This window comes from Oncorhynchus kisutch, linkage group LG26 (assembly GCF_002021735.2).
Source record: "Oncorhynchus kisutch isolate 150728-3 linkage group LG26, Okis_V2, whole genome shotgun sequence".
Lineage (NCBI taxonomy): Eukaryota > Metazoa > Chordata > Actinopteri > Salmoniformes > Salmonidae > Oncorhynchus > Oncorhynchus kisutch.
Window position 1 is genome coordinate 33,194,102 of NC_034199.2, and position 12,576 is coordinate 33,206,677.

The window sequence follows — 12,576 nt, forward strand, 5'->3', positions numbered from 1 at the left end:
GAACGACAGATTTTTACCTTGTCAGCTCAGGGATTTGATCTTGCAACCTTTCGGTTACTTGTCCAACGCTCTAACAACTAGGCTACCTGCCACATCTTCACTGATGAGTCGCGGTTTTGTCTCACCAGGGGTGATGGTCGGATTCACGTTTATCGTTGAATGGAATGAGCGTTACGCCGAGGCCTGTACTCTGGAGAGGGATCGATTTGGAGGTGGAGGGTCCATCATGGTCTGGGGCGGTGTGTCACAGCATCATCGGACTGAGCTTGTTGTCATTGCAGGTAATCTCAACGCTGTGCGTTACAGGGAAGACATACTCCTCCCTCATGTGGTACCCTTCCTGCAGGCTCATCCTGACATGACCCTACAGCATGACAATGCCACCAGCCATACTGCTTGTTCTGTGTGTGATTTCCTGCAAGACAGGAATGTCAGTGTTCTGCCATGGCCAGCGAAGAGCCCGGATCTCAATCCCATTGAGCACGTCTAGGACCTGTTGGATCGGAGAGTGAGGGCTAGGGCCATTGCCCACAGAAATGTCTGGGAACTTGCATGTGCCTTGGTGTAAGAGTGGGGCAACATCTCACAGTAATAACTGGCAAATCTGGTGCAGTCCATGAGGAGGAGATGCACTGCAGTACTTAATACAGCTGGCAGCCAGATACTGACTGTTACTTTTGATTTTGAATCCCCCCCCCCTTTGTTCAGGGACACATTATTCAATTTCTGTTAGTCACATGTCTGTGGAACTTGTTCAGTTTATGTCTCAGTTGTTGAATCGTGTTATGTTCATACAATTATTTACACATGTTAAGTTTTCTGAAAATAAACGCAGTTGAAAGTGAGAGGACGTTTCTTTTTTTGCTGAGTTTAGTTTAAAAAGGTAGTGGTAATATTTCATTCAGTACAGAAATGTTTAGGCGGCATAACCTACCATGCCCTTCGGATCAAAACTATTCTGATTACTTACAGGGATACACAATATCCTGAATTATACACTGAGTATACAAAACATTAGGAACACCTGTTCTTTCCATGACATAGACTTACCAAGTGAATCCAGGTGAAAGCTATGATCCCTTATTGATGTCACTTGTTATATCAGTGTAGATGAAGGGGAGGAGAAAGGTTAAAGAAGGAGTTTTAAGCCTTGAGAACTGAGACATGGATTGTTGAATGTGTGTAATTCAGAGGGTGAATGGACATTTAAGTGCCTTTGAAAGGGGTATGGTAGTAGGTGCCAGGAGCACCGGTTTGTGTCAAGAACTGCAACGCTGATGGGCTTTTCACGCTGAACCGTTGCCCGTGTGTATCAAGAATGGTCCACCACCCAAAGGACATCCAGCCAACTTGACACAACTATGGGAAGCATTGGAGTCAACATGGGCCAGCATCCGACGAAATGAGGCTGTTCTGAGGGCAAAAGGGGAGGGTGTAACTCGATATTATGAAGATGTTCTTAATGTTTGGTATACTCAGTGTATGTAGAGATCTTTGTTCTGAAGAATATTACAGTGTCTTACGAAAGTATTCGCCCCCCTTGAACTTTGCGACCTTTTGCCACATTTCAGGCTTCAAACATAAAGATATAAAAATATATTTTTTTGTGAAGAATCAACAACAAGTAAGTCACAATCATGAAGTGGAACAACATTTTTGGGATATTTCAAACTTTTTTAAGATATACATATAAAACTGAAAAATTGGGCTTGCAAAATTATTCAGCCCCCTTAAGTTAATACTTTGTAGCGCCACCTTTTGCTGCGATTACAGCTGTAAGTCGCTTGGGGTATGTCTCTATCAGTTTTGCACATCGAGAGACTGACATTTGATGCCATGATGCTGCCACCATCATGTTTGACAGTGGGGATGGTGTGTTCAGGGTGATGAGCTGTGTTGTTTTACGCCAAACATAACGTTTTGCATTGTTGCCAAAAAGTTCAATTTTGGTTTCATCTGACCAGAGCACCTTCTTCCACATGTTTGGTGTGTCTCCCAGGTGGCTTGTGGCAAACTTTAAACAACACTTTTTATGGATATCTTTAAGAAATGGCTTTCTTCTTGCCACTCTTCCAAAAAGGCCAGATTTGTGCAATATACGACTGATTGTTGTCCTATGGACAGAGTCTCCCACCTCAGCTGTAGATCTCTGCAGTTCATCCAGAGTGATCATGGGCCTCTTGGCTGCATCTCTGATCAGTCTTCTCCTTGTATGAGCTGAACGTTTAGAGGGACGGCCAGGTCTTGGTAGATTTGCAGTGGTCTGATACTCCTTCCATTTCAATATTATCGCTTGCACAGTGCTCCTTGGGATGTTTAAAGCTTGGGAAATCTTTTTGTATCCAAATCCGGCTTTAAACTTCTTCACAACAGTATCTCGGACCTGCCTGGTGTGTTCCTTGTTCTTCATGATGCTCTATGCGCTTTTAATGGACCTCTGAGACTATCACAGTGCAGGTGCATTTATACGGAGACTTGATTACACACAGGTGGATTGTATTTCTCATCATTAGTCATTTAGGTCAACATTGGATCATTCAGAGATCCTCACTGAACTTCTGGAGAGAGTTTGCTGCACTGAAAGTAAAGGGGCTGAATAATTTTGCACGCCCAATTTTTCAGTTTTTGTATGTTAAAAAAGTTTGAAATATCCAATAAATGTCGTTCCACTTCATGATTGTGTCCCACTTGTTGTTGATTCTTCACAAAAAAATACAGTTTTATATCTTATGTTTGAAGCCTGAAATGTGGCAAAAGGTCGCAAAGTTCAAGGGGGCCGAATACTTTCGCAAGGCACTGTATATTTCCCTGGACAGAGTGATCCTGAATGTAAAAAATGGCTCAACTTACCCCAGTCTCCCCTAGAGATTTTAGTCAAAACAAATCAAAATAACATTGTACATTCATTTTTCATTTAGCATTATATTCAAGCCGATCCAAAATCAATATCCCTTTACTTTTACTGGTTGCCACATAATGTGCTGGCAAGTTTTTAAAACTGTGCAAGAATTTGTTCCCAGTTCTAATACATTTCTTAAACCTCAATTAATTGCCAGAATCAATGTCAAAATTTGTTTGAGAGAGAGACAGAGAAAACTATCAATAAAATATAGATCTCTGTGAACCTTCAGTATCAGGGAGAGATTCTGCAGCAGATAGACCTAAAAAGAAAAATGCTGCTCAATGAAGGCAGGATTGTACTAGAGAGATAAAGAGAGAGAGAGAGTGTGTGTGTGTGTGTTCTCCAGTTTAATTTGGCACTGAAGGTCACTGGATGATGTCATGGGCTGCGTCCATATACAGTGCACTACTTTTGACCAGGGCCCATAAGGAAAACCATAGGGCGCAAGTCAGAAGTAGCGCACTATGTAGGGACTAGAGTGCCATTTGGGACACATACATTAACTGTTGAGCATGCACACGTAGAGAATCTACAATCTGATGCATTTCTCCTTGTTACACTATTACACCCTACAGCGTCACAGCTAATTATGTTGGCTATATTGATCGCATCACTTTGGGGTATAGCATGGCTTTCTAGCTAAAGTCAACGGGTGTTCTATACATTGAGAAATCAACAGTCAAATAAGAAGTCACTGGCGGGACTTGGAAAGTCAGTAAATAACAGAGACAAAGTAAGACAGAGTTGCCTTGGCAACCTGATTTAGACATACAAGGAGAGATGCTATGTGTGCATGTGTGAGTGTGTGTCTGCCAGTTCATGTGGTACTTCTTCCCTCTGTCTAATACCAAGTGGGACTCCTCTGTGGGACCTAAAACCAAATTAGGATTAATTATGCTTTATCCAGACGACACAATGCCATGCAGGGTGGCACGGGAGGTAGGTCTTTGTCTTGTACAGCTATGGTTTAAATGGGTTATGGTTTAACATCTCCTTTAAGCTCTCTCTCTCTCTCTCTCTCTCTCTCTCTCTCTCTCTCTCTCTCTCTCTCTCTCTCTCTCTCTCTCTCTCTCTCTCTCTCTCTCTCTCTCTCTCTCTCTCTCTCTCTCTCTCTCTCTCTCTCTCTCTCTCTCTCTCTCTCTCTCTCTCTCTCTCTCTCTCTCTCTCTCTCTCCTCTCGCTCTCTCTCTCTCTCTCTCTCTCTCTCTCTCTCTCTCTCTCTCATATATGTCGGGTCTCTCTCTCTGGCTTCCGGAATGGTCTCTGTTTCTGCTTCTTACGGTCTCTCTCTGTCTCTCGCTCTGCAGTCAGTGACTGTGGGTGCTATTCTTGTTGTAGGACAGAGGCACGGCCTGTCTGTCTGTCTGCTACACTGAGCATTTAACACCTCTGTTCTAGCAGAACCCAGACGACAGAAGCTTTTACGCACGGACTTCACTTCTTTACAAATCAAATCAAATGTATTTATATAGCCCTTCGTACATCAGCTGATATCTCAAAGTGCTGTACAGAAACCGAGCCTAAAACCCCAAACAGCAAGCAATGCAGGTGTAGAAGCACGGTGGCTAGGAAAAACTCCCTAGAAAGGCCAATACCTAGGAAGAAACCTAGAGAGGAACCAGGCTATGTGGGGTGGCCAGTCCTCTTCTGGCTGTGCCGGGTGGAGATTATAACAGAACATGGTCAAGATGTTCAATGTTCATAAATGACCAGCATGGTCGAATAATAATAAGGCAGAACAGTTTAAACTAGAGCAGCAGCACAGTCAGGTGGAAGTTGAAACTGGAGCAGCAGCATGGCCAGGAGGCCCTAAATGAATGATAACAGTTGCACTCTGTGTCTGTGTCGAACCGTTTGTGTTGACTCAGTCAGAGACATTAGGAAATGCTTAACAGCATTTGTGCACTGGAAATAAACAATTCATGCATTACAGTAGATATTTTTCCTCCTAATGTAAGAGTGCCCCATAGTGAACAAGACATTTTCTCAAACATAAATACATACTATTGAGTAGTTTCCCAGACAGGTTCTCCATTGATCTTTTTAGTCCCAGACTAGGCTTAATCTGCGTTTGGGAAACCGCCCCTAAATGTTATACAGAATGTAAATCTCAGTAGACTTCAATCAGTAGCGTCTCGTGGCTCTGGGATTGGTTAGTAGCGTCTCTTGCGACTCTTTGATTGGCCGAGCTGTGAGAGGTGGAGTGCAGACAGGCAGACAGGTAGGCAGAGCGTGGCCCCGTGCGCAAGCAGTGACTGTGACACGCAGTGACACGCCTAACCCCCCTGCCCTCGTTTGGCATACCTCTCCAAACTGGCCTCACGCTTCTCGACCACGAAGGGTCCCGACGGCTGCCTGGACCTAGAGCCTGTCAGTCTGGAAGGAGAAACAGGCATCCATTTCTGTGTCTACTGTAGTGTACACCAGCCATAGACATATAGTCTATTTCTAGACATACAGTAACTATCTAGTTATTCTATTTCTATTTATACATTACCCAGACACCACAGTCTGGTTTACGGTTCAGATGGTGACGTTTAACTTTGAACGTCTCACCTGTTGTCTCACAGCCTTTTAAACAATGTATTAGAGAGGATTATACAGGTAAACAACAAACACAACACATAACAAAATGTAGAGATTTAAAAATAATGCAGGAAATTCTCCTACGAACCCATAACCGATCCCACCCGATCAAGTACACTCCTTCAGACCGCTCCATGTTGTCACCTATGCTCCTACTCACAGTAAGTACACTCCTGTGCGTGCGTGTGTGTGTGTGTGTGTGCGTGTGCGTGTGCGTGCGTGCGTGCGTGCGTGTGTGTGTGTGTGTTTCTGTCTCACATATTGTAACATCCGTACTCTGTAATCCACACTGCAACAGATCAGAACTATCATCTTATTTCCCCTGTTATTCACTCACTGGAGTGTATTGTTGCGGTGGTTTATCCTTTTTGTATGAAGTTCTCTGTGCTGTGTTTGACCTGTCCTTGTCTCTGTTTGCGTCCCAAATGGCATCCTAATCCCCTATAAAGTGCACTACTTTTGACCAGGGCCCATAGCGCTCAGGTCAAAATGAGTGCACTATATGGGAATAGGATGCCATTTGGGACGTAGTCTCATCTATTTTTCTCTGACATTTAAGTCCATTCTTGCAGTATTTTTCTGTCATTCTCCTGAGCGTTTAGATTGTGTTTACACCATGTTTTCTCCCGTTATCAGAATGAAAAAGGGAAGAGACTTGCGTCTGCACAGACAGTAGTTATATTTTACACTGAGTAGTCTGTGGAGCAGGTAATACATGCTGAGATACATAGTACTACTCTTAGAAATGGCATAGTACTACTCTTAGAAATAAGGGTATGGTATTATTCCCTAGGGTACGAAAGATCAGATGTACACATAATGATCTCACATGGTACTGTTCGCTACCTTTTAGGGTACATGTGTAGATAAAGAGTATAATGGTATATATTAATATTAAGGTACAATCATCACACTCTCATTCTCAAAAATAGGGGTACATATTTTGTGTACCCTCAATACCCACCAAAAGGTACAATGATGCCACCTAAAAGGAACTATTGGCTTTGTCACTGGTGTGGTTCCTTAAAAAGACAATATTTGTACCATCATTATTATTATTATCATATTGTCCAGCATGCTCTACCACGGGTCGATTTTTTGTGTGATTTTTTGGGAATATCTGTGTTTTTGCATGTACATTGGTTGATTGATTAATAATATGCGACACAATGATAACATACATTTAACTGTATTAGGGTAAAGCTAGGCCTAAAAATAAGGCCTTACAATATATGTGTGGTCATAAAGAGTTTAATTTTAATGATAATATACGTTTAGTATCTCACTTGGTGAAGGCCAAATAACTGAAAATGAATGAATTCTACAACCATGTCTCTGTCACTAACACACTAGCACAATTCACTCAAAAAGGCAAGGAACACCAGAAAATGATATTGGAGGTGTGGCTTAGTGGTTTAGTGGGCGTGGTTTTCAGTTTTATTTTTGCCCATCCGTGAATGGAAGTGTTGTTCCAGTTTAACTGTTCATTTGTGCTATATTCAGTACATGGAATTAATGGCTTTGTTACTGTGGTGGTACGTACTGTATATATATAAAGGAAAACGCCTCGTTTTGTACCTGTGGAGAATGGTACTATCTGAGGTGTGAACTTGGGGTACAATATAACTGGACCTATAACTAAAACTATGAAAGAGGACCTTACAGGGTCCCACCCCAGTGACAAGCGGCTGTAACCCTTTAGGAACAAATATAAACCTTTATTTCTGAGAGTGTACTGAAAATAATCACTATATCAAAACAATTCAGACCTAGAAGACATCAAAATAAGTCGGAACTTACAATGAGGTAAAAGTTAAAGATTTGTTAGTTTGACGGCTGTATTTGCCTTTATCTTCATGCATATTGAGAGTGATACTGTCATAATGTCATTGTGTTATACTGTCAAGAGTCTACAGTATCTCTCATTGTTTGAAACTGTCACCTGTAACTCACCCTTCATAGAGATTGCAGGTGTCCACACAGATGCGTCCCCTAATAAAGTAGCGACAGGATAGGCACTGGTCTGGTCCCGGCCCCCAGCAGCCAGCGTCCGAACACAGAGGGTCACACACCATCTGCTCAGTAGCTGAGAAACACAAGAATACAGGTTATGGTTAGGTTTAGGGGTTAGACAGAAGGTCAAACACCATCCACAGTAGCTGAGAAACACAAGAATACAGGTTAGGGTTAGGGGTCAGACAGAAGGTCAAACACCATCCACAGTAGCATGACAGGGTTAGGTACTGGACACTGACAGTATTTATAAAGGTTTGACTTTATCTGAAAAATATTGTTGACTAATACCATTGACTAACCCTAACCCTAACCCTAACCCTAACCCTAACCCAGAAGTGATGAAATTACTTTAGCTCTAAAGAAGGCTAGAAGGCCTTTTTTTATTCTTACATGTTAGTAATTTCCCAGACGCTCTTATTCAGAGCAAATAGGGTTAAGTGCCTTGCTCAAGGGCACATTTACAGACTTTTCACTTAGTTGGCTTGTGCATTCAAACCAGTGACCTTTACATTACTGGCCCAACACTGTTATTTGCTAGGCTACCTGCCACCCTCATATCTCAATAGCTCAGAACCAATAACTCAGAACCAATAACCCAGCACCAATAACCCAGCACCAATAACCCAGCCCCAATAACCCAGCCCCAATAACCCAGCCCCAATAACCCAGCCCCAATAACCCAGCACCAATAACCCAGCACCAATAACCCAGCACTAATAACCCAGCACCAATAACCCAACCCTGCTTTAAAGCTTGTAACCCAGCAGTTGGCTGAACCAAACAATAGAGTGTGTTCATATAAGGCCAGTCAGTAAAACAGAGGTTTCAACTCTCTGTCCTCCTCTCTGTCCATCTGAGGGAGGGTGGATCCATGGTCAAATGCTAATTGTCTCTCTGTCTGTGATCTGGAACAGGTAATGGCAGCCAGACCCACCATGGAGATATATATCAAAGCCCTTTGTTAGAAGTGCATAGTGAATTTAGAGGACGTATCTACAGCACAGAGGGAGAAACATGCACAACACACGTCTGTGAGAGGAGACTGAATGTGACCCAGCTGTAGCTGTGTTCTTCCATTATGATAGTGCTGACCAAACAGTGACGGGGTACTAAAGTAGCTTGAATAACACCTGGTACAAGCTAACACTGATGACGAACGATAAGACAAGGGGAAACAAAAGGGGGGAAAACAAAGACAGAAAGTGGAAAATGTACCCTTAACTCCATCATCTATTTTCAGCATCAGTAAACACTGGCAAATACAATGATGAAGGAAACAAGAGAGAGAGAGAGAGAGGGGCTCTCCCTCTGCAGCTCTGTTTATATATGGTTGGTACTATCGTCACAGACTGTTCAAATGGAGGAGCTGGCCAGCCCACACTCCAGATTAGTTTCTAAGATTGTTACCCAACATTGTGAGAACATTGTGGGAACATTGTGAGAACATTGAGGGTCTGAGGGGCTACTATCACATACAACGGTTGTTTCTCAGATGGCATCCTATTCCCAATACAGTGTGCTACTTTTGACCAGGGACCTATGCACAATGGTCAAAAGTAGTGCACTACATAGCGAATATGCTACCATTTGGGATGTAGCCAAAATATCAGAAGTGATTTCCATTCCCCTTGCGGCCGAATGTGCTGTCTGGCAGGTCTACAGCAACAGAGAGCAACAGGCTGTCTGGCCTGGCCTAGTTCAGCATTGCACCCCTCTGTTCTGCCCTGCCACTGGCTCTGTACTGGCTTCCCCTCCCACCGGAGAAGCATAAAGAGACTGCATGTGTTTGTTGGGCACCAGAGACAGAGTCCGCAGAGCTACAGTCACAATCATTCCACCCTGACTTTGAGGTTCAGGCCAAATGTTAGTCAGGGGGCATTCTGTGTTTTGGTGTCATGTCCAGAATGCTTAAGAAATGTGAAAATGAAAAGCGCATGCGCACGACAGAGGAGGGGGAGAATGAGTGAGGGAGGGAGGGAGGGACGGACAGAGAGAGAGAGAGAGAGAGAGAGAGAGAGAGAGAGAGAAAATAGAGGGCATGAAAGCATTGCTATTCGTGTGAAACAAAAGCATTTCTGTTCCAGTTCCAGTGCTTCACTGTGTGCATCAAAGACGTAGGCAACCAGGCAGAGAGAGAGAGAGAGAGGCAGAGAGAAAAAGAGAGGCAGAGAGAGAGAGAGAGAGAGAGAGAGAGGCAGAGAGAGAGAGAGAGAGAGAGAGAGAGAGAGAGGCAGAGAGAGAGAGAGGCAGAGAGAGAGAGAGAGAGAGAGAGAGAGGAGCAGAGAGAGAGAGAGAGTTGTAACGATACAGTACACAATGGGATCAAAAAGATGCCGACATCAAAGTTTCTGACTCCCATTGAAAACACACAGTTTTACTCTATTGACGTCAAACGCTGAGCCAGGTCCATCTTCAGGGAAACGCGGAGACGCCGGAGGGGATTGTCAAACGAGCCAAGTAACCAGAGCCGAGAGAGGGCTTCCAACAATGGGCCGACGTCAACGGAAGACAATACCAATCATGCATCAAAACATCCTACTTCTGAATGAAAAATAAGGAGAAAAGGAAGAAGAAAGAACCACAGGTCCATTTGATTTCATACCCGTTTTTCAGGGATAAAGAGAAGACGAGGCCTAAACATGTGGATGTAAAGCTGCATCCCAAATGGCGCTCTATTCCGTACATAGAAAATGCACTACTTAAAATAGTGTACTGTATTACTATAGAGTACATCTTAAAGTAGTGCATTATGTATGGATTAAGGCCATAAGCTAAGTAGTAATTAAAGTGTGTGTGCTTGGTGAACATTTCACGAGGCTACCGTCTCTATTTTCTTCTCCTTATCAAAGGTTGACTACACAACCTGCATAGAAACCCTCATGAGTAGGGAGGTAGCAGCTGGGGGGTAGAGCCTGTCTTTCCACCTTGTGCTATGGCTAGGGTAACACACACACACACAAGCACGCACAAACACACAGGAACACGCCTGCATGCGCACACACACACAAACACAAACACACAGTGAAGGAGAACTGTCTGACTCATAAACACAGTCCAACTTCTCAAAGTCAGCCAGCTAATAGTGTGTGACACCAGAAGACTGTTGAGGAGAGAAGAGAAGAAAATGAGAAGAGGGGAAGAGGAGAAGAGAGGAAGAGGAGAAGAGAGGAAGAGGAGAAGTGAGGGAGAGGGGAAGAGAAGAAGATAGGAAGAGGAGAAGAGGGTAAGAGGAAAAGAGGAGAAGTGAGGAAGAGGAGAAGAGGGGAAGAGGAAAATAGGAGAAGTGAGGAAGAGAAGAGGGGAAGAGGAGAAGAGGAGTGAGGAGTGAGGAGAAGAGGGGAAGAGGAGAAGACGAGTAAGGAGAAGAGGAGAAGAGGGGAAGAGGAGTGAGTAGAAGAGGAGAAGAGGAGTGAGGAGAAGAGGGGAAGAGGAGATAAGGGGAAGAAAGCGGGGAAGAGGAGTGAGTAGAAGAGTAGAAGTGTAGAGGAGGGGAAGAGGAGTGAGGAGAAGAGTAGAAGAGGAGTGAGTAGAAGGGGAGTGAGGAGAAGAGTAGAAGAGGAGTGAGGAGAAGAGTAGAAGAGGAGTGAGGAGAAGAGTAGAAGAGGAGTGAGTAGAAGGGGAGTGAGGAGAAGAGTAGAAGAGGAGTGAGTAGAAGAGGAGAAGAGTAGAAGAGGAGTGAGGAGAAGAGTAGAAAGAGGAGTGAGTAGAAGGGGAGTGAGGAGAAGAGTAGAAGAGGAGTGAGGAGAAGAGTAAGAAGAGGAGTGAGGAGAAGAGTAGAAGAGAGTGAGTAGAAAGGGGAGTGAGGAGAAGAGTAGAAGAGGAGTGGGGAGAAGAGTAGAAGAGGAGTGAGTAGAATGGGAGTGAGGAGTGAGTAGAAGAGGAGTGAGTAGAAGAGGAGTGAGTAGAAGAAGAGGAAGTGAGGAGAAGAGTAGAAGAGGATTGAGGAGAAGAGTAGAAGAGGAGTGAGGAGAGGAGTAGAAGGGGAGTGAGGAGAAGAGTAGAAGAGGAGTGAGGAGAAGAGTAGAAGAGGAGTGAGTAGAAGGGGAGTGAGGAGAAGAGTAGAAGAGGAGTGAGGAGAAGAGTAGAAGAGGAGTGAGGAGAAGAGTAGAAGAGGAGTGAGGAGAAGAGTAGAAGAGGAGTGAGGAGAAGAGTAGAAGAGGAGTGAGTAGAAGAGGAGAAGAGTAGAAGAGGAGTGAGGAGAAGAGTAGAAGAGGAGTGAGTAGAAGAGGAGAAGAGTAGAAGAGGAGTGAGGAGAAGAGGAGAAGAGGAGTGAGTAGAAGGGTAGATAGAGGACGTGAGTAGAAGAGAAGAAGAGGAGTGAGTAGAAGAGTAGAAGAGGAGTGAGTAGAAGGGGAGTGAGGAGAAGAGTAGAAGAGAGAAAGAGAGAAGAGGGAGAGAAGAGTATAAGAGAAGTGAGTAGAAGAGTAGAAGAGGAGTGAGTAGAAGGGTAGAAGAGGAGTGAGTAGAAGAGAAGAAGAGGAGTGCGGAGAAGAGTAGAAGAGGAGTGAGTAGAAGGGGAGTGAGGAGAAGAGTAGAAGAGGACGTGAGGGAGAGTAGAAGAGGAGTGAGGAGAAGAGTAGAAGAGGAGTGAGTAGAAGAGGAGTGAGTAGAAGGGGAGTGAGTAGAAGGGGAGTGAGGAGAAGAGTAGAAGAGGAGTGGGGAGAAGAGTAGAGGAGTGAGGAGAAGAAGTAAAGGGGAGTGAGTAGAAGGGGAGTGAGGTAGAAGAGTCAGAAGAGGAGGAGGAGAATAGTAGAAGAGGAGTGAGGAGAAGAGTAGAAGAGAGGATAGGGGAGTGAGGAGAAGAGTAGAAGAGATGAGGAGAAGAGTAGAAGAGGAGTGAGTAGAAGGGAGTGTGAGGAGAAGAGTAGAAAGAGAGTGAGGAGAAGAGTAGAAGAGGAGTGAGGAGAAGAGGAGAAGAGGAGTGAGTAGAAGGAGAGTGAGGAGAAGAGTAGAAGAGGAGTGAGGAGAAGAGTAGAAGAGGAGTGAGGAGAAGAGTAGAAGAGGAGTGAGTAGAAGAGGAGAAGAGTAGAAGAGGAGTGAGGAGAAGAGTAGAAGAGGAGTGAGGAGAAGAGT

The 12,576-nt window shown here is 44.2% G+C and overlaps 1 protein-coding gene across 1 annotated transcript in view; it reads right to left on the minus strand.

Moving 5' to 3' along the window:
- LOC109870730 (receptor tyrosine-protein kinase erbB-4) overlaps window positions 1-12,576 on the minus strand; it is a 532,057-nt gene that overhangs the window by 116,587 nt on the left and 402,894 nt on the right. Inside the window, 1 exon segment of the mRNA XM_031805951.1 lies at window positions 7,441-7,573. Coding sequence (XP_031661811.1) covers window positions 7,441-7,573 — 133 coding nt within the window.